The 25,528-nt window shown below is 40.3% G+C and overlaps 1 protein-coding gene across 1 annotated transcript in view; it reads left to right on the forward strand.

Annotated features, from left to right (window-relative positions):
• The window catches only part of LOC126234993 (dynein beta chain, ciliary-like), a 732,993-nt gene extending 715,022 nt beyond the window's left edge, over window positions 1–17,971 (forward strand). Inside the window, exons 50-51 of the mRNA XM_049943730.1 lie at window positions 17,436–17,584; window positions 17,677–17,971. Coding sequence (XP_049799687.1) covers window positions 17,436–17,584; window positions 17,677–17,971 — 444 coding nt within the window. The remainder of the gene's footprint in view (window positions 1–17,435; window positions 17,585–17,676) is intronic.
• Window positions 17,972–25,528: the final 7,557 nt, after the last annotated feature.

Genomic DNA, 25,528 nt, shown 5'->3' on the forward strand with positions numbered 1-25,528 from the left:
AGTACAGTAGTAGCAGAATCTTTAACTTCCTGCAGACAAGATTGAAGTTTGTATAATGTAGGGTGTTGTTTAAAAAAGAAAGAATCTTTAAATGTATTTTGGAGGAGTTATATATTTTTTTGCATAATTTTTTTGTTATCTTAGCATTTTAATTTTCTTAAGTGGATGACTTCATTAAAGTGGTTAACCTCTTTCCATTCCATAACGTGTAAAATTTGCTCTTAGAACCTTTCAGTAATAAAATACCATATATGTCAGACTGCCTGGGTTTCATAGACATTTGCTTTGGAGAAAATTGATCTTGTTGTATGTATGAATCTTTGCTAAATTACTTCAGTATCTAGTCCTTAGGATTACAATACAAACTGTATTTTATCTTGTAAATACCTAACCATGTCCAATATCCTTGTATATATTCTATACATGTAGGATTTGAAGGACTAAATAAATAAATAGAGTGGTGTGTAATCTAATCAGGCTTCCAAAATATATTTGTTTCTTATGTATGTTGTGTTGTGTTGTATGAGGTGTGCTTGGAAAAAAAAAAAAAAAAAAAAAAAAAAAAAAAAAAAAAAAAAAAAAAAAACTTTTTCAAATCAAAATTTATATTTATGAGAAAGAGCATTTCTTAAACTGTTTTTTACATAGTTACCACCATCGTTCAGACATATGTCATAGGAGGAAAGCAACTTTTCTTTGCCCTCTTTCTATAAAAATAATGCAAGCAAAGACAGTCGCTGCTGAACACTGATTTTTGCTTTGTCGTTACTGTCAAATTGCCTTCCTCCAAAATCCCACCTCGAGTTGAGGAGCAAGTGGGAGTCAGAAGGTGTGAGATAGGGGTAGTATGGTGGATGACTGAACTGCTCCCAACTGAATTGTTGAATAGAATTTTGAGTAACCCCAGCAGAATGAGAATGTTGTCATGAATCAACACAGTGCCTTGACTGAGCAATCTGAACACATTTTGATTTTGAATTGTGCCTATCTCAAACTTGCCGAGTAGCATTTGTTGAACTTGAAGGATGATTTTGGAGGAAGACAGTTTGACAGTGACAAAAGCTGGTGGCATCTTTCTATGAAGAGGGCAGAGAAAAGTTGGTTTCTTGCAATGATAAATGTCTGAACAATGGTGACAGCTTTGTAGAAAATAGTTAAAGAAACGCTCTTTGTTGTAAAGATGCTTTTGGTTTCAAAAAATGTTTTTATGAGGTTTTTTTCCATAGACGTACCTTCCACTGACGCTTTGTATATTTATTAGTCCAGCCTTTGCATATATGACTGGCTGTACAAGTACCGTAGGACAGATCAGAATACTGTAATGTAAACACACTGTCTTTGCATATTTATAAATTCTTGTTCAGGATGCAAGCATTGCAGGGTAAAAGTAGTGCTTTATTAGGAATGCTATTAGTTTTTTTTCTTAAATGCTTGGACTATAGTAATTTCTCGTGTGTAATTGTATTGTAATGGTCTAGAGCACATTCACTGCCCAGAGGCATAACTAGGGCACAGTTGTGGTTGACAACCTCCCAAACATAACTTTCACGAGTTTACAGCCTGGAACACTGCCAAATTTACAGGAAGCTCATGCGATTCAGCTCACTTCCGTATGGCAACATCCAGTCCTTGGTGACTGCCCTGTGTCTGAGGCATTTCCGTATGTCACAAAATTGCAGCTACTTCCACACGGCCAGTACTGAACACTCAGGTAGGTCATTGGTATGGCAGGGCCACATGTGGCACCTGCTGTGTGTCAGTCATTGCCATGATTTTGCTAAAGCAACTCAGAATCTGCAACAGAAGTCTACTGCAGCACCGCTGCCACTGTCCCGGGTTCATCTCCCTTCCATTGCCTGTCGTCGCACCGCTAGGACGCAGCTGGCTACACCTTCGCTGCCTTGCAGCGTGTGTATCCTGCAGGCTGTTTTCTACAAATACCTCTCCTGGCACACCGATTTGTCCATACTCATGTTTCTCTCCAGCCCTCTTTCTAGTCCACTACATTCTGTATCATTCTGTCATTTCCCTCGCCATTATCTGAACCCAGGAAGTCCCACATGGAAGTCAAACGCCTCTGGAAAAGCACCAAAACAGCTCCCACCACCCAGTGGTGCTCATTGCACCTTGAACCCGGTACATTATTGGTGTCAAAAGTGGGAAGGCTTGCAGATCAAGAGGAAGGTACACTTCATGCTGATGACTGAAGCAGGTGGAGAGTTCAGTGGTGACTGAACTGGGTCATTAACATATGTAAGTGGTAATGCAGGGCTGTTTAGGCAAATGACATTTTGTGCTACGAATTTATGACAAGGAGAGATGATCATGAAAAAATAGTGAAGTAGTATTAGGAAGGGACTAATTTATGAAACACATCCTGTGTCCGATTGTTTTGTTTCATGTTTGTGCAGAGTTGAACAGCAAGGCGTGACGCCGAATAAACATCTTTACCTGCTGTGGGTGGGGCCTTTTCTGTTTTGGTGTTGTGGCTTGGTGGTTTTTTGACTGTCAAGGAACAGACTCCCTCTCCAAGAATGTAAACAGCAATGAACAAAGGAACCTCTAAAATGAAATATCACTGACTTCTTGTCGAGCCTTCAAGGTGGATGTTATATTTAATTTATATTCTGTCTGCTCTGAGTTATGAAATAATTATGATCTGTACACTCACTGAAACAAATATAAGACAGTCAATGATGAAATACTGATGTCATTTCATAATTAGAATAGATAACATTTTTCCTCCCACAATAATATATTAGAGGTAAATCAACACATGATGTGTCAGGTGACAGGTCACATGTGAATCTTGTGACTCTGATCCAAACACATAAGAAGAGGGTCAAGAACACTTCAGCAACCCAGATTTTGGATTTTCACTTCTGGGGTCCTTGTATCTTTTTTTTCACTGTCTTAGTTGTAATGTTTGGTAAAGGCATGAAAGCTGAACCATTAACTCGGTAACATGCACTCAGTGCATTTTACTGGGACGGACAGCCCAGTGCACCATGCTGTATGATGTAATTTGTTGAACATGCTACCAAAAAGGACGTTACTCTAGCAAGGGCTGGAAGCAGCTGGCATTAGATGTAGGAAACAGTAGGTGCTAAGAAAGTGCAGAAATAGGCAGAATAGCCATACAGTTTTTCTTGCAAGTAGGAATTTCGTAAAGTAGAATGTATACTGGAAATAGCTGAAGTGTGGGTTTAGATAATATATTAAAGAATTTTTTAGGTAAGATAAAAGAATAATTGAAACTCAGTATATTTCATTTAGTGAGAAACACAGATGTTTTGTTGCGCAGAATGTAGTAACATAGTACTAGGAGATAGGATATTCTAGCAGTATGACCACCAGAACAATAGTGAATGTTATTCAATTCACAGATGTGAGGCACATGTGAGCAGAGGTTGTACAGCATTGATAGAGTAGAACATGGTGTGGGTGTCATAACAGCATCAGATGATTATGATTTCCTGTCTTTGTATCATGCAACATTGAACCAAAGCAGCAATACGCTGAGACAGCACACAGATGCAAGATGAGTCATTGGCCATGACTTTGTTAATTAAACCACTCCAGGTCTGCCGAGATACAGAACATATGATAGCAGAAAACCTGCCAATGATATCTGTACAGGCTAGATATTTGACATTACAGGAGAATGCTTTGGGCACTAGGGAAAGTTTTATGAAGCTTCAGAGATGTATTAAGAGCACAGGAGGGAAGCTAAAAAGTGACTGTGACCCAGCTAGTAGGTCTGTAGTATTTAAGGGCTTTGTGAAGCGGGGCCAATGGGTACTTGTAGTCCCTTGGGGTGAAAGGTTTAATGTGAAGTATAGAAAATTTTTAATGGGAGATGATGAAGAGTTATATGTGTTTATTGATGTATTGTGAGGATGAAATTTGTGTTATGGGGGTGTCATGGATTCATTGAATCATAGAGTTTTTCCCTATCAGTACATCTGCAAATGCAACCATAGCAACATTACCACTGACTCCTTTCTTTTTTGGATACTTTTCCCCATTTGTTAGACAAGGCAACAGGGTAAAGTGCATGTAGATTAATATACATGAGTTGTACAGGTCAAGAAGTGCCTGACTTTTGGTTTTAGAGCCTGGGTGCACATTATATTGTTTGTGTAGGTTAATGCAGAATGCAACTTAAGGATGTATATGAGAGTTTTTTCAAGTTTTCCTGATTAATTATGTGAGGTATGTGATGTGTATAATATGAGAAAGTGTGGGATGCAAAGTTTAGCTTGACTTATTAAGTGGGAAGACTAGTGAGGCTACACTTAAGGATGGCTTCCTAATCTCTGTTCCTTTCCCACAATGTGGGATGATGCAGTTTTAACAAAAGTGAAAATAGTGCAAACAATGACCTACAGTCTCTCTGTTGTGAAATGGTGAACTGTGTGCAGAGAAGAAGGGGACACCATGTGACAAAGGTTATTCAGGAGTGTTTACCACAGTCTCAAGATGGAGGATGTGAACCATAACAACAACTGTAATATATAGTGATTCTGTTTCAGCCAGCAGCAATCTGGAGGGCTGGATTTTTCTTAAGGAGGGAAGAAGTTTAATGGACTACAACACAGTCACAGCCCAGAGTTGTAACTAGGGGTCTGCTGTGGACAACAACTTGCCATATTATTAGAAGCAAGTTGTTTCATGCTGAGATGCCACAGATCAATGGCCTGGGATGCTGGCCAACTTGTAGGAAGCGTTTACAGTTTGACCCATCACCGTATGGTAACAGTCAACCCTCAGTCATAGGCCTGTGTCAGAGACATTTCCACATGGAACAGAAACGCAGTGTCTTCCTCACTGTCAGCACTGGACAGTTGTTTTTAAACCCCCAGTCCAGCTGAGTAGGTCATCAGCAGGGCAGGTACATCCTCGACACCTGCTATGTGTCAACTGTTGCCACAAATTCTATGAACGCAGCCTTGCCGTAACTATGACACAGCGCCACAGCCCACAGTCCAGGGTTCCTCTCCCTGGGTGGCAATACCTGCCGTCACACCACTAAGACACTGCCAATTAAGCATAAGACATCTTCACTACCTTGCAGCATGTGTATGCCACAGGCTGTTTTCGACACCTACCTTGGCTGCTGTGCCAAGAGGAAATATTATGCGATGACTTCACACTATGCCAGAGATGAGGGCACACCCATATAATTATCCAAATCAGATGGAGCCATGAATAACTGTTCTGTGCATTGTCTGCTTCTCTGCAACCTGCTTCAATGTCTTCCTGCCCCTCTCACCATCGCCGGCCGCGGTGGTCTCGCGGTTCTAGGCGCGCAGTCCGGAACCGTGTGACTGCTACGGTCGCAGGTTCGAATCCTGCCTCGGGCATGGATGTGTGTGATGTCCTTAGGTTAGTTACGTTTAAGTAGTTCTAAGTTCTAGGGGACTGATGACCACAGCAGTTGAGTCCCATAGTGCTCAGAGCCATTTTGAACCCTCTCACCATCATCCAAACCCAGGACACCCCAGATGGAAGTCGAGTGCCTCCTGACAAGCACCAAAACAGCTCCCACCACCCTTAGTGAACATTACATCCCCAGCATGCTACAGTAGAGGGTGGTGTCTCAGTGTGAAGTTCTGGAAAACTTCTGGTGCATATTTGATTGTTCTATGGTAACTAGATTCTGCGGTAGTTCACTACTTTTTAGTAATAGTCATTAGTGAAGATCATTGATTCATGTATAATCGAACACGGGACATATGAAATGCCAGGATCAGTAAAACTAGGTTTACAGGATTCCAGTTTTTTAATTTCAAGAATTATCCTCAGTGCTCTTTTTGATTGTAAGTACATTTATGCTCAGAATAGCATTTCCTCAAAAAATTAGTCTGCAGCAAAGAAGTGAATGGAACTGTGCATAGTATTCCAGTGCCAATGTGTCTTTACTTGATGCAACTTTCAATAACGTCATACCACAGTGCACAGTTGAGAAGTTATTTTATGGGGTGACTGCTACTAAACCAATAGACCCATTACAAACATTTTTTACAATTCTTCTTTTAACTGTGCTGGATAAATTTTTCATCTCTTTAATAAATTAATACTGACATAGTTTTTTTTCAACAATATTAGGAAAAGGATAGATTGCCACTCACCATAAAGATGTCAAGTTGAGTTGTAGACAGGCGCAATGGAAAAGACTCATGCATATAAGCCTTTTGCCAAAGCCTTCTTCAGAAAAGAGAAACACACACACACACTTTCACATTAGCAAGCACACCTCACGCATTCATGACCACTATCTCTGACCAGTCCAGCCAGACTGCAGTGGAAACACATTGAGCAGGAGCAACAATCTGGAGTAGGGGGGGTATCAGGTTACGGATGGAAGGAAAAGGAATTAGCAATTAGCATTGCCTAGTGGAACATGCAGGGACTAAAGGTGGCAGAATAGGGATGACAGGTGCAGTTGGGAGCCTATGGGGGAGGGGGAGGAGGGGGAAAGCTGGAAGGAGAGGAACAGAGAGGAGGACAAGACCAGTATGTGCATTGGCAGAGAGTAGCTCAATGAGAGGGACGGGATGTGAAATGGGAGGAGGTAATAGGACAGAGGAGGCAGTAGCTGTTGGGTGGAGGGTATGATGACAGTAGGTTAGTGTAGGTTGAGGCCAGGATTATTTCAGAAGTGGAGAATGTGTTGTAAGGATGACTCATTTTTGCACTCAGCAAAGCTGGTGGTGGCGGGGAGGATCCAGATGGCATGGATTGTGAAGCAGCCATTGAAATCAAGTATGTTATGTACAGCTGCATGTTGTGCCAAAGGATGGCCAATCTTGTTCTTGGACACAATTTGCATTGTCCATTCATCCTGATGGACAGCTGGCTGGTAGTCATACCAACATAAAAAGCTGAACAGTGATTGCAGCAGAGGTGGTATATAATATGGCTGCTTTCACATGTGGCCCAGCCTCTGATGGGGTAATGGGAGGATTGTTGGTGTGTGGGGATATGGCACAGGAAATCTGCTTGTGGTCTAGGTCTGAGGGCTAGTTCCTATCAATGAAGACCTCTGTGTGATACCTTCAGCATACAGTGCAAGGGTGCTCTTGTCACTGCAAATACGTTGTTCTCAGATGGCCATGCTGTATGGGAGGGATTTTTTGGTATGGAAGGGATGGTAGCTGTTGAAATGCGGGTACTGTTGGAGGTTGGTAGGTTTAATATGGACAAAGGTGTAGGTGGAACCATCAGAGAGGAGGTGGCCAACGTACAGGAAGGTGGCAATCTAGGTTGAGGAGGACTGAGGGAAGTGGATGGGAGAGAAGGTTCTGAGGCGGGTTCAGATCATGAAGATAACATCAATGAACCTGAACCAGACCAGGTGTTTGGGGTTTTGGGAGGCTAGGGAGGTTCTCTCTAGACAGATACACAGATTGGCATAGGAGGATGCCGTGTGGTTGCCACAGCTGTGCTGCAGTTTTGTTTGTGTACTATCCCTGGAGAAGTGGTTGAGTGTTAGGATATAGTTAGTAAGGTGTTGAAGAGTGAGGAATTGGCTTGGAATTTGAAGTACATTGGGAGAGGCAGTGTTCAGTAGCGGCAATATCATGGGCATTAGGGACGTTGATGTGTAGGGTAGTGGCGTCAACAGTGAAGAGTAGGGACCCAAGAGGTAAAGGGGTGGTGATGGTGTAGATTTGGTGAAGGAATTGATTGGCATTTTGATGTGGGAGAGTAGAGTTTGAGCAGTTGGTTGCAGCTGTTTGTCAATCCTATCAGTGGGAGCACATTAACCAGCTTCAGTGGGGCATCAGGATTGTTGGGTTTGCAGATTTTGGAGAGCATGTAGAAGTTGGGTGCATGGGGTCCACATTAAAGGAACCAACAACCTGCATTTTGGCAGCTATCATCCCTTCCATACCAGAAAACCCTCCTGCACAGCCCAGCCACCCGGGGAAGGTGTATCTGCAATGACAGGAGCTCCCTCGCCCGGTATGCTGAAGGCCTCACAAAAGCCTTCACAGACACTAGCACTTACATCTAGTCCACAAACATATTTCCTGGAGGGGGGGGGGGGGGGAGGAGGTGGATTGGGGTGTGTGTTGGGAGATGCCCCCAATCCTCCCACCTCGCCCAAGAGCTAGCTAAAGAGGAGTGCCCCCTTTATCACTCCAAACTGTGACAAATGAATCACATCCTCTGTCAGGGCTTTGATTATTTGTCATCATACACTGAAATTAAGAGCAGCCTAACCAACATCCTCCCCACCCTTCCTAAAGTGGATCATGTCCATGTGGAAGACCAGGTGCAACACCTGCCCAATCCACCCACCCAGCATTTCCTACACAAGGCCTGTCACTGGCTTATCCTACCTCACCAGAGGTTGGGCCCCCGTGAAAGCAACCATGTTATACACCAGCTCTGCTGCAATCACTGTTCTGCTTTTTGTATAGGTATGACTACCAACCAGCTGTCAACAAGGATGAATGGCCACCACAAACTGTGGCCAAGTTCTTGGTTGACCATGCTGTGGCACAATATGCAGCCGGTCATAGCATACTTGATTTCAATGGCTGCTTCACAACTTGGGCCAGCTAACTTATGGAAGTTATCCTTACAATACATTCTCTGCTTCCGAAATTGTCCCAGCATCAATGTGTGGTGACCTACAATCCCCACACCTGCCACTCACCTGTCTCTCCCCCCCCCCCCCCCCTCCCCCTCACCCCTCTGTCCTGTTACCTCCTCACAATTCACCTTCCCTCACCCTAATCATGTGCTGCTCTCTGCCAGAAGCACATGCACTACTCTTTTCCCCTTCCATGCTGCTCTCCTTTCTACTCCCTGCCTTTCCCCCACCTCTCCCTCCATCACAGTCTCCCAACACTGCACCTGTCAGGCTTATCCTGCCACCACTAGTCCCTGCATGCTCCGAGAGGCAGTGCCAATTCCTTTTCACCCATCTGTACCCTGTAATCGCTCCCCTTCTCCCTTCCTGCTCAGAATTGTTGATCCCATTCAACACATTTCTGTTGCAGTCAGGCCGGAATGGCAGAAGGAAGCAGTCATGTGAGTATGAGGTGTGACTGCTTGTGTGATTGTGTGTGTGTGTGTTTTTTCTCCTTTCTGAAGAAGACTTTGGCCTAAAGCTTAAATGTATCAGTCTTTTCATTGTGTCTGTCTGCAACTCAACTTGTCATCTTGGTGGTGAATAGCGTTCTATCCTTTCCATAATATTGTTGTTATTCCAATGTGGACTTTCTATTGTTTGATGTCTTTTTTTTACAATTTAGAGCTAGTTTGCTTCCAGTAACCTTCAACAATCTTGACATAGAGTTTTCTGCTTCTAACTCCATAATTTCTGTGCTAGATGCAGAGTAATGCACTAGTATCATGAACGAATAGAGCAATTTTTTTGAGGATGTGTTTAACGAGGTCATCTACATAAATCAGAAAGAGTTAGAGGCCCTGTATCAAGGCCTGAGGAACTCTATATTTTATTGGTAACTCATCTGAAAAGAAAAAGCTGTTTCTGATTTCATTCTGGACTTTCACTCATATGGAAATGATAATTTCCATCTGTCATTTCCTAGAAATGGACACAACCAGCTATCTATCATGGTATTCACTTTACCTCAGCTGTTCACTGGAATTGCTGGGCAGCTTTCTTGTGTGGCTCTAATACACAAAATTTGTGTAAATTTTAGTTTGTAGGCAATGCAATAGGAAATTGGTATACAACAACTTAAAGATGAAACAGGAACATTGAAGATTGTGACCTGTATTCAATGAATTTTTTTCTTTGTGTGACCAATCTTCATGTATAAATATTTACCTTAAAGCTTTTAATAATGTTCTTAAGGGATGAGAGTACCACTGGGTACGAATCCAACAAAGTGGTAATTATTTGATGTAATCTAATCCCATATTTGACTTTTATCTCTAGCATTTTTGTTTGTGAATTTCCTATTTGTACTTCTGTTATTGTTTTGAAACACATCAGTGTGAGTTAATCATGCTGAATAATTACTTGTTTTGGAAAAAAATCTGTCAGTCTTAGCATTTTTATTTGTCATTTTATCACATCTTTCACCTCTGGCAATTTTTTTTTGTATGTGAGTTGCACCATGGTTTGAAGTCCACACTAAACTTTATATCCCCCTGTAAATGACTGGGTTAAGTCAGTTTGAAGGTTGGAGGAAGACAGGACATCCATTTCTATTAGAAACATGGCTAAATAAATCACTGTGGCATTCAAAACTACCTTCGGGTTGAAGCCAGCTTTACCTTTACCATGTTAAAACTTCTCTTTCTTCACATAAGGATTGAACAAAGTGACAGCAGATAATAGTTACTGTTGCAGTTCAGTATTTTTGTGTTCAGACTGTTCAGCATAAACATCAAAGTGTTCGCTCAAAGAAGGTGGTATATCAGAGTTTCATAATTTATCAGGAAGCAGAAATAATTGTTGTTTCCCTTTGGTTCTATTTATTTATACAATTTATCATGTATCTTCAAGTGATACAGTTTGAATTACACAGCAGCAGCTCGTATTAGGGAATACCCAAAAGAAACTGAACTATGGTAATTTTTTGCTGGGCAGAGCTTTCATAGTACTCTGTTTTGCCACTAGGAGTGCGTAGAGTGAATATTCCAGAGTCAGTGCTGTCACTGAAGGAGGTAAGGACAAGTTTTGTGGGAATTTATAGTGACAACTGTTTTGTTTGGTTGTCAGTTTTGCAATGGCTATTTTTCATGAACATTGTGCAGCAGTAAAATTCTGGTTTTTGTTCAGAAAAAGTGGAACAGAAACTCTTGAAATGTTAAAAATGGTGTGAAAGGGTGACGCTATGGGGAAACTCAAATGTTTGATTTTTTTTCTTTTTTTTCTGTTTCAAAAATGATGAAATGTCAGTTGATGACATACCTCATATGGTCATCCTTCCACAGCCTGAACACGTGGAAATGTTGAAAACATTTCTACAATCATCAATGAAGATTGATGATGGACATTGAAGAAATTATGGAGCTGTTGGGAATGACTTTGAGTTCAGTGCAGCAAATTGTGACAACATATTTGTGAATGACAGAGGTGGCTGCCAAATTTGTGCCATGACTGCTGACTGCTGAGCAAAAACAAGATTGTGTGGAAACATGCTGAGCTTTGAAAGAGGAGTCCCAAAGTGATCCAAAAACTTTTTTTTTTTCAGAAAGGAAAAAAAAAATCACAGGTGATGAAACTTGGTGCTATGGGATACTGAACCAAAGCAACAATCAAGCCAGTAGGAGATTTCAAGTTTGCCTCACCCCAGAATGCTTGTCAGATGTAATCAAGCATTAAAACAATGCTGATTTGGTTTTTCAGTGTGAGGAGAGTTGTCCCTTGAGAGCTTGTTACACAGGGTCAGACAGTTAACCAAACTTTCTACCTGAAACTTTTGAAAAGATTGCACAATACTGTGCAGCAGAAGCAGCCTCATTTGTGGCAGCTGGGTGACTGGCTTTTCCATCAAGACAGTGCCCCTGCTCACACAGCCATGTCTGTACAGCAATTCTTGATAAAAACTGGTATGATCACTGCTACGCAACCCCCATACACACCCGATCTTGCTTGTTGTGACTCTTTTTTGTTTCCTGGAAGCCAAGTCTTTTTCTGGTGTTGCTGAGATGAAGGAAAAAACTACAGAGGCACTGTCAAACATCTCAAAAGATGAATTTAAACAATGCTTTGAAAAATAGAATTAGAGTTAACCCAAGTGTACTAGTGCAAGTGGAGAGTACTTTGAAGGGAATTGAAGGTTTGTGCTTACAATGTAAACAAATAAATTTAAAAAAGTAATAAGTGCAGTTTCTTTTGGGTACCCTGTTGTAGTATATTTTACAATATTTAATTTGAATTAATTTTTAAGTAGCTTTTTGTGTAAGTACATCACATGTCCTGTAAAAGTACATTATGGGATAACACTCTGTGTGTGTGTGTGTGTGTGTGTGTGTGTGTGTGTGTGTGTGATGGAATGTAACAATATTATGAAAAGGAAAGTTGCTACTCACCATACAGCGGAGATGCTGTGTCACAGATAGGCACATCAAAAAGAATGTCACAATATAAGCTTTCGGCAAATGAAGCCCTTTTCGAAAATGGATCACACACGCACAAACACACGCGCATGCAAATGCAACTTACAAACACATGACTGCAGCCTCTGGCAACAGAAGCCACACTGCGAGCAACAGCAACAGTGTATGTTGGGAGTGGCAACTGGGTTGGCAAGTTGGTTTATTGTCCTTAGAACACATAAAATGGCTATCAGGTCCATATTTAATGTCTCAATACCAGTTATGCAATGGTACTGACTGTCTCTCTTACAAGTTCACACCCAAAAGCAGCCACAAGATATTTAGTCCAACCCAATATTTTGAGCATCCTTAACAGTCACTGAAGTATGACTACTTGTGAGTTAACACATTCAGCCATTCAGTAGGCTTTTTGCAAATAAGTGCTCGCCATAATGTCTCGTAATCGGCATGAAACATGCGACACAGAGCTTAAGTGCAACATGAAATGTTCACATACAAATATCTCCTAACATAAACCACTCACAAAGCTCAAACATTCACAAAATACTCAACAATGTAGTTGTTTTTCATCAGTGACATGAGAACTGAGCAAATACATGAACTTCTTCATTTTGGTACAAATTTGATTCACGTGGTTTAACATAGGTGGTTTACCAGAAGCAGCTTCTGAGTGACTCTCTCGACTCATAGATCTGAGGCACAAAGCCCTACTCAACTGTGCAGGAAATACTGAATTCCTATTGGCTAGTATGTTAAGCAGATCATATTGAGCACTTGTATGCTTGGGTTATTTCTAATGTCACCCAATCAGATTACCACAAGCAATTTAGACTAGAAGTTTTGTAATTCCGAAAATAAATAAAATTTAAAGAAAACAAAATACAATTCCTTTCCACAAGATAAATTATTAATAAATTTAATACTCTACACCCCTTCTGGCTGCCTTTTACAAAATCAAGTTCACTTTGACATACCTTACAAATTCCCCTATTGGACAACAACTTTCTCATGCATACATTTACATACTTTTAATAAAATATCACATCCTCACTTTATATGTATGTCCTCCATCCACTCCCTGTCTCTCCAAAACACTCACAAAACCAAAACATGGTGAAACAATTATTTTCCAAAGTAACTTTTAATTACATCAGATATCTATGGCAATGAAACTAAAGAAAATCCCAGAAAATTAGATTATGTGAACCTCTCCTCTTGGCTGTAGTTTCAGTTGATATTGTAGATGAATACATTGCAGTCCCTAACTCAGTTTCAGAATGCCAGCACAGCTGTAATGTGTTTTAGGTAAAAATTTATATCTCTGAAAGTAGTGAAGCTATTGATTTGAAATTTTAACGGTTTGGTCATGTTATCCATATAATTTGGTATACTAAGTATGAAAAAGATGGATTAACATTTAATAGTACTTCTTCAGGTTCATAGCGAGTATGTGTAATGTTGTCAAGCATACAGCTCATCTGGCCCAGTAGCCAGCATCAGCTGTGTCAGCATGATAACCAAATCTACTCTGCTCCCAGCTCCATGGCAAACTGTGCTTTCAATGCAAGATGACAGCTTGTAATAATTTTCTACGTTACAACCTGATGAGCTTTCTTGGGGTGAGGCAAACTTGAAGTCTTCCAATGACTTGATTGTTACTTTGATTCAGTATTCTAAGCATAGCACCAAGTTTCATCACCTGTGATAATAAAAAAAAGGTTTGAATCATTTTGGGGCTCATCTTTCAACTCTCAGTGTGCTTCCAAATGAACTTGTTTTTGTTTAGCAGTCAGCAGTCATGGCACAAATTTGTCAGCCACCCTTTTCATTCCACCACCACCTATACCAGCCCTGTAATTGGCAAAACTATCAAAGGGAGAGCCACTTGTGAAATGAGACATGTCATGTACCAGCCTTTATGTAAACACTGTTCAGCCTTTTACAACAGCATGCAGCAAGTTATCAGTGAGGATGAATGGGCATAGGCAGAGGGTGTATTCCAGTAACACACAGTATCCTGTTGCAGAGCTTGCTCTACAAAATGACAGTCACAACTTCAGTGCCTGTTTCACCACATATGCCATCTGGATTCGCTCTCCAGACACCAGTTTGTCAGAACTCTGCTGGTGGGAACTAGCACTTCAGCATGTTCTTGGTTCTTGATACCCACCTGGCCTTAATTTATGTTAATTTCTTCCTTCTGTTCACAGTAACTCCTCTTTTCTTCACTCTGTTTTAGATTTCTGCATCTTTCATTTTCTGACCTGTCTATTTTTTCCCATCGCCCTCCCACCTATGTTACGTACAATGCACTTAGCTTTTCGCTCTTACTATCTCATACACAATGTTTTAGCAGTAATCTCTGTCTTGCATATTTCCCTGTCTTCCATCTTTCAGCTCTAAAGTTTTCACATCTCATCCGGTGCAGTCCCCAACAATCAGTCTTTCCTTCTCATCCCGTCCGGTAACTCTGCCCCGATCCATGGTTCTGAGCGACTTTTCTAAACTCTGCCCATTTTCCTAAACCTCTCCAGTCCTCTTCGTTCACTCCTCTTCCTTCACCTTCAACCCCTCTACCAGAAGAAGGAGCCACTGCATTCGAAAGCTTGCATAAGTGAAACCTTTTTTGTGTGTGTGTGTATATGTTCTGCTGCTGCCACTTGAATAGATTTTTTAATCCATCCATTACATTATATCGTCAAAAATTGATTTTTTTTCTCTATTCAATGGCAAATGACAGTGGACAGTGCTAAAAGTATATATTATCTGATATGCAGAAATAATTCAGTGTGTTTATTTAATTAACGTCTGAAATAGAACTAGTTCTATACAGGAAAAGAAACAATAACAAATAAAAAGTTAAAGAGAGGAAGAATAAATCGAACTGTTGACCCAGAATGTAAGTTCACATAACATTTCCTGTATGTACATGTAGGTATTTACACATGTCCAACAACTCCCGCAATTTCTCTGCTTCAGAGGAAGAAATTCTTTATGCAACAAAGGAATGTAAGATTGATAGAGGACATTGAAAAAGTTCAAAGGAGGGCAGCTCATTTTGTATTATCATGAAATAGGAGAGAGAGTGTCATGGATATGATACATGAGTTGGAGTGACTATCATTAAAAGAAAGATGTATTACATTGCGGTGGGATCTCTCCACTAAACTTTAATCTCCACTCACTCCTCCAAGTGCAAATATATTTTGTTGGCACCCATCTACATAGGGTGAAATGATCGTAGTAATAAAATAAGGGAAATCAGAGCTTGCACAAAAAGATTGAAGGGTTCATTTTTCTTGCATGATGTTATAGAGTGAAATGGTAGAGAAATAGTGAGAAATTAGTTCAATGAACCCTCTGGTATGAATTGCAGAGTAGTCATGTAGATGCACAAAAGCTTGTAAGAGGTATAGGTATATTAATTTGAAGCAATTTTTTCCTTTAGTTTTTAGCAGAGAATGATGAACCCAAGGGTGAATGACATTACCACTAAGATGCAGGTACACTGAATTGGGATTATCTGCATTGATATTCAACCATGTAACTAGTAATTTTCAAGTTTGGGTCACACTTCGTAATCCATTCAAGAACACTGCCAGCAACAAAGTGATGCTGCCTCTTTTCCTTCGTAATGAAAGGTATCCTTAAACAAGCTTCAGATATTACATACTTCCATTCATAGGTAACCATGACATCCATTACTCTTCTTTTTTTCCAATTAATGTGAAAGTATAGTCCCAGGACAGAAAGCAGTGTCTCGGAACAATAAACTTTTGCTATACTGTTGTAAAATATACTGCCAGAATAAGGCATTTGTACAAAAGTGTCATTGTCCCATTGTTGTTTTGCCCAGACCCATGGCCAGACCAAACAAATTATTTTAGTGTACAGTTTCACAATATAATACTTCACCACGAGTACCATTTTCATTGATATACATTGATCTTCCAGGAGGTCGGCTGTACAATGACAAAGAGCTCAATTTTTAAACATAAAAAATGCCTCTGTTGCTATGGTAGCATCTCTCATGTGATGTATCTCTTTATTCTAGTGATAACTCAGTATTACTGGAAACATGATATATAACCTTCAGTCTTCTTTATGGGAAGTCTTCATTTCAGCAATAGCATTCACTATCCAGCAATCAATTTAGACTAATTTTCTCTCTCTCTCTCTCTCTCTCTCTCTCTCTGAAAAATATATCTAAAAACAAAGATGATGTGACTTACCAAATGAAAGCGCTGGCAGGTCGACCGCTGGCAGGTCGACAGACACACAAACAAACACAAACATACACACAAAATTCAAGCTTTCACAACAAACTGTTGCCTCATCAGGAAAGAGGGAAGGAGAGGGAAAGACGAAAGGATGTGGGTTTTAAGGGAGAGGGTAAGGAGTCATTCCAATCCCGGGAGCGGAAAGACTTACCTTAGCGGGAAAAAAGGACGGGTATACACTCGCACACACACACATATCCATCCACACATATACAGACACAAGCAGACATTGGTTTTTAAATATGTCTGCTTGTGTCTGTATATGTGTGGATGGATATGTGTGTGTGTGCGAGTGTATACCCGTCCTTTTTTCCCGCTAAGGTAAGTCTTTCCGCTCCCGGGATTGGAATGACTCCTTACCCTCTCCCTTAAAACCCACATCCTTTCGTCTTTCCCTCTCCTTCCCTCTTTCCTGATGAGGCAACAGTTTGTTGTGAAAGCTTGAATTTTGTGTGTATGTTTGTGTTTGTTTGTGTGTCTATCGACCTGCCAGCGCTTTCGTTTGGTAAGTCACATCATCTTTGTTTTTAGATATATTTTTCCCATGTGGAATGTTTCCCTCTATTAATTTATATCATTAATTTGAACCCAACAATTACGTTTGTTATTGTCACTGTTGTATTTCGAAATCTTTTCTGTCATCTTACTTTCTCTTTTTGTTTGTGACTCCTTACCCTCTCCCTTAAAACCCACACCCTTTCGTCTTTCCCTCTCCTTCCCTCTTTCCTGATGAGGCAACAGTTTGTTGTGAAAGCTTGAATTTTGTGTGTATGTTTGTGTTTGTTTGTGTGTCTATCGACGTGCCAGCGCTTTCGTTTGGTAAGTCACATCATCTTTATTTTTAGATATATTTTTCCCACGTGGAATGTTTCCCTATATAGATATCCCCCTCCGCCCCATCCCCCTTTCTCCCTCCCTCCCTCTTTTACTCTAGGTCCATTGTAGTCAAAGCAGCTTATTTTCAGTACATTATTGCTGCAAAATTTTGTATTAATATGCAATGTGGGTGGTAATGTGTTACATATTCATTATTGTTGTATTAACTGTAGACTGTTGCCTGGCAAAATTCCTAAATATGATTACGTGATTCTTTTTTAGTTGCCATCATCTGTTTGGCTTGCTGGTTTCTTTAACCCACAATCATTCTTAACTGCAATTATGCAGTCTACTGCAAGAAAAAATGAATGGCCTTTGGACAGAATGTGCCTTCACTGTGAAGTAACAAAAAAACAAAAGGAGGAATTTACGTAAGTGAAAAGTGAAAATCATGACCAGTTTTCTATTTGTGAATATATAGAAAATGAGATCATCATTTTTATAATTTTTCATTGTCCTACAGAACTCCACCTAGAGAAGGTGCATACATTCACAGTCTTTTCATGGAGGGAGCAAGATGGGATCCGCAGACTGGAGCCATTGTAGAAGCTCGTTTGAAAGAACTATTTCCTACTATGCCTGTTATTTTCATTAAGGCTATAACACAAGATAAGCAAGATCTCCGCAACATGTATGAGTGCCCAATCTACAAAACACGTGTACGGAATCAAACATATGTTTGGACATTTAATTTGCGAACACGTGAGAAACCAGCAAAATGGACTTTGGCAGGAGTTGCTATTTTATTACAAATATAATCATATATTAATAACATCTTATATTTGGCCATTAATATTTATTTTTCACTATGAATAATTGCTTATAAATGTGTATACATTGTTGTTGTTGTTTTGAAGAGTTTATAGATCTTTAGTATTCTTGGAATAGTGCTCTGTTACTACTACTACTACTAACAATAATAATAATAATAATAATAGCGTATAACAAACAATAGTTTGCTACAGTATATGTTTCTTCTTTAAATATTAATATGAAGGCATTTCACTCACATGTTTTCCATTCTTCTTTAGTCAAAATGTCAAAATATTAATTGCAAAGTAAGGTTTCATTGTTGTGAAATAAATGGATTCTGTTTATCTAGAGATTAGAAAATTAATTATTTATTGTGCTTTGCATTTTAGAGTTCATAACTAACAAATGTGTGTCTTAATATCATGAAGGTACTATTCCTTTCTTCTAGGAGTGCTGTCCTCCCAAGGAAAACTGTGAAGTTTGGACCATAGGAGAAGAGGTACTGGCAAAAGTAAAGCCGGGAGGGTAGATAATGTGATGCGCTCTGACAGTTTATTTGGTAGAGCACTTGGCTGTGAAAGCCAAAGGTTCCAGGCTCATCCCACACAGAGTTTTAATCTGTCAGGAACTTTCTACTCTTAAAGCTACACATTTTAAAGCACTCCGTCTTCAGGCCACAACTGGCCCATCGGGAACATCCGACCGCCGTGTCATCCTCAGCTGAGGATGCGGATAGGAGGGGCATGTGGCCAGCACACCGCTCTCCCGGTCGTTATGTTGGCTTTCTTTGACCAGAGCCGCTACTGTTCAGTTGAGTAGCTCCTCAATTGTCATAATGAGGCTGAGTGCACCCGAAAAACGGCAACAGCGCATGGCGGCTGGATGGTCACCCATCCAAGTGCCGGCCACGTCCGACAGCGCTTAACTTCGGTGATCTCATGGGAACCGGTGTATCCAGTGCGGCAAGGCCGTTGCCACACATTTTAAAAAAGTATGTTAAATTCATCTGCTTTTGTAAAATTTTGAGGAAATTGCAAAAATCTGCCAAAGCTTTAAAGCTACTATCATGATTTAAGGTTGACAGTGTGATCTCTCAAGTTTTCTCACCGCAATTGATTAATGGTATGCTTCTGTGTGCTCAGTCGATTTGTTATTTCCATTTTATGCACAATACTTCAATGACTGACACATTCCGTTTCATCAGGTGCTACAAATTGTGCTGTTATGTGTACTTGCTGCCTGGACTCATTCATACAGTGAGTACACAAAACAGCACAACTTTTAGCACCTGAGGAAGTAGACAGTGTCAGTTGTCAAAGTATTGTGCATAAAATGGAAACAACAATTTGGATAGACACCCAGAAGCACACCATTGGGACTGATGTTATTCACATTTGAATGAAGGAAAGAAAAAGTAATAATGAAAGGAAAAATGTGCTGAGTGCAATGAAATTGCAGCAGATAAAGAATGAACCATGTTTCCATGAGATAGAGAGGTAGGTTTCTATGCAGGGTGATACAGAAGAGTAAGAGTCAACAATAAAGTGAAGTAAAAAATCAGAAGGAAAGTGGAAATGCAGAAAAATATGGTTTATGCATAGGACAGAAAAGAGAAGCTAAAGCAAAGCTGTAAAACCGTGTAAAATAAATTTAGGGGAAAAGTGTGTAGTATCACAAAATATTAAGTGTGAGGCACATATTCATGCTTCATCCACTCTCAGTAAGTAAACGAAAGGAGTTATTTGATTTTCTTGTTATGTGTTTAGTTTAAGAGTTGATTTATGGTCTTTTATTTTATGTTTTATGTTCATGGTGCACGACTGCAGCCAAGTAGTGTCCATTCCGAGCATCCAAAAGCCAAAACTGGCTGTTAGATGACTACATGGCATGAGTCTGGAACTGCAGGAAGATGGAAATCAGCAGAAATGGTTACAACAATAAGAAATTAGAATGCAAAATGTAAATAATTTAGGAGTAAACAAGACCACTTAACGAGTAACACAGTGACGGAAGAAAACTTGTTATCTTTCAGATTAAATCCTTTGATGAGCTAGGTTAAAAAAAAAAACACCCCAACAACACACACAAGTGCACACATGTACACATGCACTGGAAGGGGTGTCAGTACAGAGCAAGGGGAAACTGATAAACTGATGAGTGGGTTATGGGGGACATTGGGTTAGAGTAGATTGAGGCCAGGGGGATTATGGGAGTGAAGAATGGGTAACTCCCATCAGTGTAGTACAGAAAAGCTGAAGCTGCAGGGAAGGATGCAGATGGCCTGGGTTGTGAAGCAGCCATTGAACTCCAGCATGTTGTGCCACAGAGTGGTAAACTTTGTTCTTGGTCACAGTTTGGTGGTGATAGTTTATTTTGGTCGACAGCTGGTTGGGTGTCATACTGACATAAAAAGGTGTGCAGTGATTGCAGCTGAGTTGGTATATAACATGGCTGCTTTCACAAGTGACTCTGCCTCTGACAGGATAGGACAAGTGTGTTACAGGACTGGAGCAGGAAGTGCGGGGAGGATGGATTGGGCAGGTCTTGCACGTTGGTCATCCCTTGTTAAAGGGCAGGGATGGGGAGTGACATATGGATACAACAGGATGTTGTGTAGGCTGGATAGCTGACAGAATACCATTACGGAAAATATCTTTCATATGTTTTTATGAGCTAGCAATTTGACTTACTTATCACTATTATGCTCGCTATTGTTTCTGCCAATTTATATCCAATTGTCGCAAGAAAATGTCCACGATAAGAAGCAAAAAGAGCAACAAAGTAGGGAGAGGTGGTAGGAATATTGTGTGATTAAGAGGGAGAAAATGGCAGGGAGAAAATATTGTGTAGTGGAGAACAAGAGAAATAGAAATACAAAGAAAAAATTTAAAAATCAGTAAAAAGAAAATGACCACTCCCATTGCAACACTGAATGCATTTTGCCGCCATTGTGGACCAGTGCCTTGGTAAGGGACAAGTGGGGAATCATTCTAGTTACAATATGGGACACAAATGGGTAAATGCACTAATATAAGTGACTTGACAGAGGGCAAAGTGTTAACGGCCTAGCACCTCAGAAAGGGCATCTCTGAAATGAGGAACATGATAAGCTGTTCACATGCTACTGCAATGGGCATGTGGAAAGTCATTGAAGGACATTGAAATTGCGAGTAGGTAACAGAAAGTTGGACATAAATGCCTCATGACCAACTATGGAGGTCAGAAGCTTGCTTGCTCTGAAATGCCAAAATAGGCGGCAATTTGTTGCAAATCCGATGGCAGAGTATAATGTTTAGGCAGGTTCAGGTTTTTTGAATTATAAAATGTGATTTCACATCTGGAAGTCTCACATTTATTACATAATTCCAGGCTGTTATGCAGTGGCTGGATGAATTTCTTATTGAAAAACGAAGTTTTGTCTCCATCTGTGGAGAATGTCTTCAAGGGTGGTTTTAAGTTCTTTGAAAGTCTGACGCACACCCTGATTCAATATAAATCTAGTAGGAGCATGCAGAAACTGAATTTCACTTCAGTTTGTAGTGAGCCGGGGTATGCATCACTGCTTCGAAGAAGCTACAACTCACCCCCCCACCACCCCCCACCCCCCACCCACCCCCCGCCCCTCCTCCTCCCATTGATTTCCTCTGCTGATGGGGACAAAATATTGGGTTTTAATAAGAAATTCATCCTACCATGGCATGATAGCGTGGAGTATTTGAATAAGTTTGGCAAGTGTTTCGAGTGCACCATTCAGTGCACATTTTTGAACATTAGGCTCTGCAGCAGGCAACTCCTACATGTTTCCATGTTGATCCTAAAACATCATCAATTATGATTACAGTAGATATGGAATCATTGAAACTGGGCCATAGATCATTGGAAACTTGTAACCTGGTTGAGTGAATCATATTTGTTGTTGCCCCAGTTCAGTGATTGTTTCCAGATATGCCATCATCCAGGCTAATTGCTGCTGAAAACATGCACCATGCCTAGTACTTAGATCAGTGGAGGCAGTATTATACTGGGACCTGTGGTAGTAATTGAAGGCATCATAACAGCTGTGGACTATGTGAATATTATTGCAGACAAACTGTATCCCTTCCTGTTCGTTTTTCCTCCGACAGCAGTGGCAGGATAACTGTCCATGTCATAATGTCAGAGTTATGTTAAAGTTGTTTGAGGAGATTGATAGTGAACTCATGTTGATGTCTTGACCAGCTGATTCACTTGATATAAATCCATTGAACACATCACGGATACTGTTGGGTACTAGGTCCGTCCCCATAAACCACTGGCCCAAAACATGTGGGAACTTAGTGTTGCACATACTTCTGGTGTCACCTCTACATCTACATCTTCATCTTTGTGGTTACTCTGCAATTCACATTTAAGTGCCTGGCAGAGGGTTCATCGAACCATTTTCATACTACTCTACCATTCCACTCTCGAATGGAGCGTGGGGAAAAGGAACACCTAATTCTTTCCGTTCGAGCTCTGATTTCTCTTATTTTATTATGATGATCATTTCTCCCTACGAAGGTGGGTGTCAACAAAATATTTTCGCATTCGGAAGAGAAAGTTGGTGATTGAAATTTCGTAAATAGATCTCGCCGCAAAGAAAACCGCCTTTGTTTCAGTGACTGCCACCCCAACTCATGTATCATCTTAGTGACACAGTCACCCATATTGTGCGATAACACAAAATGAGCTGCCCTTCTTTGCACGTTTTCGATGTCCTCCGTCAGTCCTACCTGGTGAGGATCCCACACCACACAGCAATATTCCAGCAAAGGACGGACAAGTGTAATGTAGGCTGTCTCTTTAGTGGGTTTGTCGCATCTTCTAAGTGTTATGCCAACAAAGAGCAGTCTTTGTTTTGCCTTCCCCACAAAATTATCTATGTGGTCTTTCCAATTTAAGTTTCTCGTAATTGTAATTCCTAGGTGTTTAGTCCAATTGACAGCCCTTAAGATTTGTGCGATTTATTGTATACCCAAAATTTATCAGATTTCTTTTAGTACCCATGTTTATGACCTTGCACTTTTTTTGTTTAGTGCCAATTGCCACTTTTCGTACCATACAGAAATTCTCTCTGGATCATTTTGTAATTGGAATTGAACGTCTGATGATTTTACTAGACAGTAAATTACAGCATTGTCTGCAAACAATCTAAGGGGGCTGCTCAGATTATCACCTAGATCACTTATGTAAATAAGGACCAGCAGAGGGCCTATGACACTACCTTGCGGAATGCCAGATATCACTTCTGTTCTTATCGATTATTTACCATCTATCACTACGAACTGTGACCTCTCTGAGAGGAAATTACGAATTCAGTCACACAACTGAGACGATACTCCATATGCATGCAATTTGATTAGTAGTCGCTTGTAAGGAATGGTATCAAAAGCCTTCTGGAAATCTAGGAATATGGAATGATCTGAGATCCCTTGCCGACAGCACTCATTACGTCATGGGAATAAAGAGCTAGCTGTGTTGCACAAGAACGATATTTTCTGAATCCGTGTTAGTTGTGTATCAATAAGTCATTTTCTTCAAGGTGATTCATAATGTTTGAGTACAGTATATGCTCCAAAATCCTACAGCAAATTGAGGTCAGTGATATGGGTCTATAATTCAATGGGTTACTCCTATTTCCTTTCTTGAATATTGGTGTGACCTATGCTACTTTCCAGTCTTTAGGGACAGACCTTTCGTTGAGTGAGCAGTTGTATATGATTGCTAAGAAAGGTGCTATTGTTTCTGCTTACTCTGAAAGGAACCTGATTGGTATACCATCTGGACTGGAAGACTTGCCTTTCTTAAGTGATTTGAGTTGTTTCACAACACCTAAGATATCTACTTTTATGTCACCCATGCTAACAGCTGTTCTGGTTTCGAATTCTGGAATATTTACTTCATCTTCTTTCGTGAAGGAATTATGGGAATTGCATTTAGTAACTCCACTTTAGTGGCACCATCATTGGTAACATTTCCATCGCTATCGCGCAATGATGGTATTGACTGCTTTTGCCACTGGTGTACTTTACATATGACCAGAATCTCTTTGGGTTTTCTACCATATTTTGAGACAATGTTTCATTGTGGAAACTATTAAAAGCATCTCACATTGACATCTGCACTAAATTTCGAGCTTCCGTGAAACTTAGCCAGTCTTGGGGATTTTACGTTCTTCTGAATTTGGCACACTTTTTTCATTGCTTCTGCAACAGTGTTCTGATGTGTTTTGTGTACCATGGTGAATCAGTCCCGTCTCTTATTAACTTATGCGGTATGAATCTATCTATTGCTGTCGATACTGTATCTTTGAATTTAAGCCATATCTGGTCTACACTTACATAATTAGCTTGGAAGGAATGGAGACTCTCTCTTAGGAAGTCATCAAGCCAATTTTTATCTGCTGTTTTAAATAGACCTCCAGAAATCTACCAAAGACTTGGCAAATCCGTGCCTTGCAAAATTGCTACTGTGATGCGTTCTGCAACTGGACCAACATACTATTAAACAGGCGATCACAATGTTTTCGTTTATTAGTGTTTATAATATGCTGTAAACTTGGGTGGAGGACTATATAGTTCTTGAAGAAAGACAGCCTTTTATCTTTTGAGTAACTTTCCCTGCCAGCAATTTACTTGCTTGTCTCTAATCAATGACAACTTGTGATTTCAGTTAAGTTGAACTATTGCATATTTTGAAGTTGACAGTAAACTTATGGTGTCCCAATCCACCAGAAGGCATGGACCCAGACAACAGTCAGTAGGCAGTGCTCCTAAAAATTGCAAGCACTGCTGCTGCTGCCTCATCGTGATGCACAGGGGCCCGGACCTCAGTCCTGTTTCAGTTGCACTGTTGTATTGTTCATTGTATTCATCATTGTTTGGTTCCTGATATTTGTATGTCTAGGCTCTCAATTTGGTTCAGACTCGGAACTTGTAATTCTGCCGTGTTATCTTCATTGTCCATCCATTACTATTGTTACCTTTCTGTGGTTTTCAGCGACTCACCATTGATGCCCTCAGCTGGATGGCCAGTGTCTCCTGTTTGCGTCCAGTTCTGGTTACTAAACAACTTATTAACCATCTGATTTCATTCTTTATTCTTCCGTATCACTGCAGGCTGCTTCTGTAAATAGTACTGCAGCAGGCAGCAATACAGCAATTGGAGCTGTACTTGACTTGTCACTTCCCACTGCTTGGTCATATGCCAAACATGAATGTCAGTACTTGTACATGATTTTTGTAGGAGACAGAAACATTAAATTTCATATTTTTTATGAGTTAAGTATTGACACATCTGCTGAAAAATGATCTTTTGTGGACCTTACTCATATCAAACATGTTTTGGAAATATGTGTTGTCTTGTGAGGAAGTTTGGTAGTCAAGGCAAAAAGTATTTCAGAGAGTTGAATGATTTTTGGTATATGGCATGATCAATTCAAAACTGTTTCCCAGATAGGAAAATTTCATCTGTCTGAAAAACATTTACAGAATTCTAGCCCTAATTACAATTAAGATCAGATATTTTACTTGGTTAGAGCCACT

Source organism: Schistocerca nitens, chromosome 2 (genome assembly GCF_023898315.1).
Source record: "Schistocerca nitens isolate TAMUIC-IGC-003100 chromosome 2, iqSchNite1.1, whole genome shotgun sequence".
Classification (NCBI taxonomy): domain Eukaryota; kingdom Metazoa; phylum Arthropoda; class Insecta; order Orthoptera; family Acrididae; genus Schistocerca; species Schistocerca nitens.